General features: G+C 52.9%; 2 protein-coding genes across 2 annotated transcripts in view; both read left to right on the top strand.

Annotated features, from left to right (window-relative positions):
• GUITHDRAFT_132630 (hypothetical protein) overlaps positions 1-343 on the top strand; it is a gene marked incomplete at both ends in the record, with an annotated part of 2,200 nt that extends 1,857 nt beyond the window's left edge. Inside the window, 2 exons of the mRNA XM_005841171.1 lie at positions 113-186; positions 247-343. Of these exons, the coding sequence (XP_005841228.1) occupies positions 113-186; positions 247-343 (171 nt within the window). The remainder of the gene's footprint in view (positions 1-112; positions 187-246) is intronic.
• A 784-nt stretch (positions 344-1,127) lies between these two features.
• GUITHDRAFT_160852 (hypothetical protein) overlaps positions 1,128-1,712 on the top strand; it is a 2,774-nt gene continuing 2,189 nt past the window's right edge. The window contains exon 1 of the mRNA XM_005841172.1: positions 1,128-1,153. The gene's annotated coding sequence lies outside the window, so the exon portion shown is untranslated. The remainder of the gene's footprint in view (positions 1,154-1,712) is intronic.

The following is a 1,712-nucleotide window of genomic DNA, read 5'->3' on the forward strand; positions in this document are numbered from 1 at the left end:
TCATTTGCCGGCTCAGCAGGAAGGTCATGATTGACCCCGTCACGTCGCCGTTTGGTCAGGTGGGCAGGATGAGATTCAAAATTTCCTCCCCTGACTCCAGCTCGGCATGCAGACGTACGACAGAGAGGCGATAGAGGAGCACCTAGCCAAGAGCGGAGGGTGCGACCCTTTCAATGCTAACGAGAGGTCAGGACGCGCACGGGCCATGTGCTCAGTGTGGATCAAACCATGATGATCATGTTGCAGGTACACGGCCTCACAGCTTATCAACAACTTGGCTCTGAAGAACTTCATCGATCAGTTCTTGGAGAAGCATCCTTGGGCGTTTGAACATGTTTGCTAAGCATGATGGTATCATGAAAGTGAATCTCGTCTCGGAGAGTCAGTGGGAGAACTTGGAAACTAAGCGGCAGCGGACTCGGGGGGTGACGCCGCGAGACGCGGTCTCGGACTAGAATAAGTCGGCTGTCGGTCACTGTCACCGCTGTCCGAGCGCGGCCCGCCCGGCCGGTCACCGGGTCTCGCGGCTGACTCAGACGGTGACGCACTTCCAGCTGAGGCCCTGAATTGACTCAGTCGAGTCTCACCTAAAGGCTGGCCGCTGGCTGAGTCCGGTCACCAGTGCTGTGCCGGGCGTCACTGCGCGTCAGGCTGTCAGGCCCGGCCCGGGATTGGTGACTTAAGAGTGATTGTGGTAACTGACGGTTCAACCGCCAGTTGTGGCTCGCCATTCCGACCGCCCGGCCGCCACGGTTAAAAAAAAAAAGTTACCTGCCAGGCTGCAAGTTACTACGGCACCATCACGCTGCTAGACCCGGATGTCCCAGTAAAGCAAGTCGATCAGTCAGTACAAGTACACACAAGTTTGAGTAAACTTTAGTACCATGATGTGTGTACTTGTATCTTTGCAAGCCCGGCTCATCACTCGCACGGGCAGTGGGTCTTTTTTATTTTTTTTTCTCCAATGTTTTTGGGGTGTCCCATAGTCGTCATTACGACTTTCCTGGACTACCCCTTCTTTCTACCTGTATGTACCCCTTTCTTTCTATTTTGCACTTATTGGAGGAGCCACCCCCACCCCCTACTTTCATATGACCCCTCAGTCGTCAGATTTGGACGCCGTCCCGAAACCGCGGCTCAAGGAGCTGGACAGGTGGGGAAAGAAGAGTAGGGAGGAAGAGAGAGAGAGAGAGAGAGAGAGAGAGAGGAAGAGAGAGAGGAAGAGAGGGTCACTGAACTTACATCAGCGCTTCGTCCTTGCCGCTACTGAACTCGGTTTCGATAAGTTCGCTATCCTCCTGGTCATGCTCTCATTCGGTGGCGTGCAGAAGCTGCCGTCCTACCTTGCTGTAACTCTGTAGCCTCCCGTCGTTGCGACGGAAATACCACAGGACCGGCATGAAAACCCTACAAAGACAGTGTAAGCATGCACACACGAGCTTGAAATCACTTTGACAGACCGGTCCTCTTGGTCCTGCATGGCTACTGAAAGATTGAAGTCACACAGAGATACCATCGTTCAACTCAACAGACGCGTAAAGCGCGCAGCAGGTTGTGGATCCACCATGAAAAGAAGTCGAAGATCGGGACAGTTGCGCGAAGAGGAAGAGTTTTACATGTCACTCATCAATTCAACAACAGATTGATGTCAAAGTTTCACATGAACATGCGGGAAGAAACAGTGGAAGGAATGTGGCAGGGAAAAAAAAAAC

The sequence above is a fragment of the Guillardia theta genome, assembly GCF_000315625.1.
Source record: "Guillardia theta CCMP2712 unplaced genomic scaffold GUITHscaffold_4, whole genome shotgun sequence".
Taxonomy (NCBI): domain Eukaryota; class Cryptophyceae; order Pyrenomonadales; family Geminigeraceae; genus Guillardia; species Guillardia theta.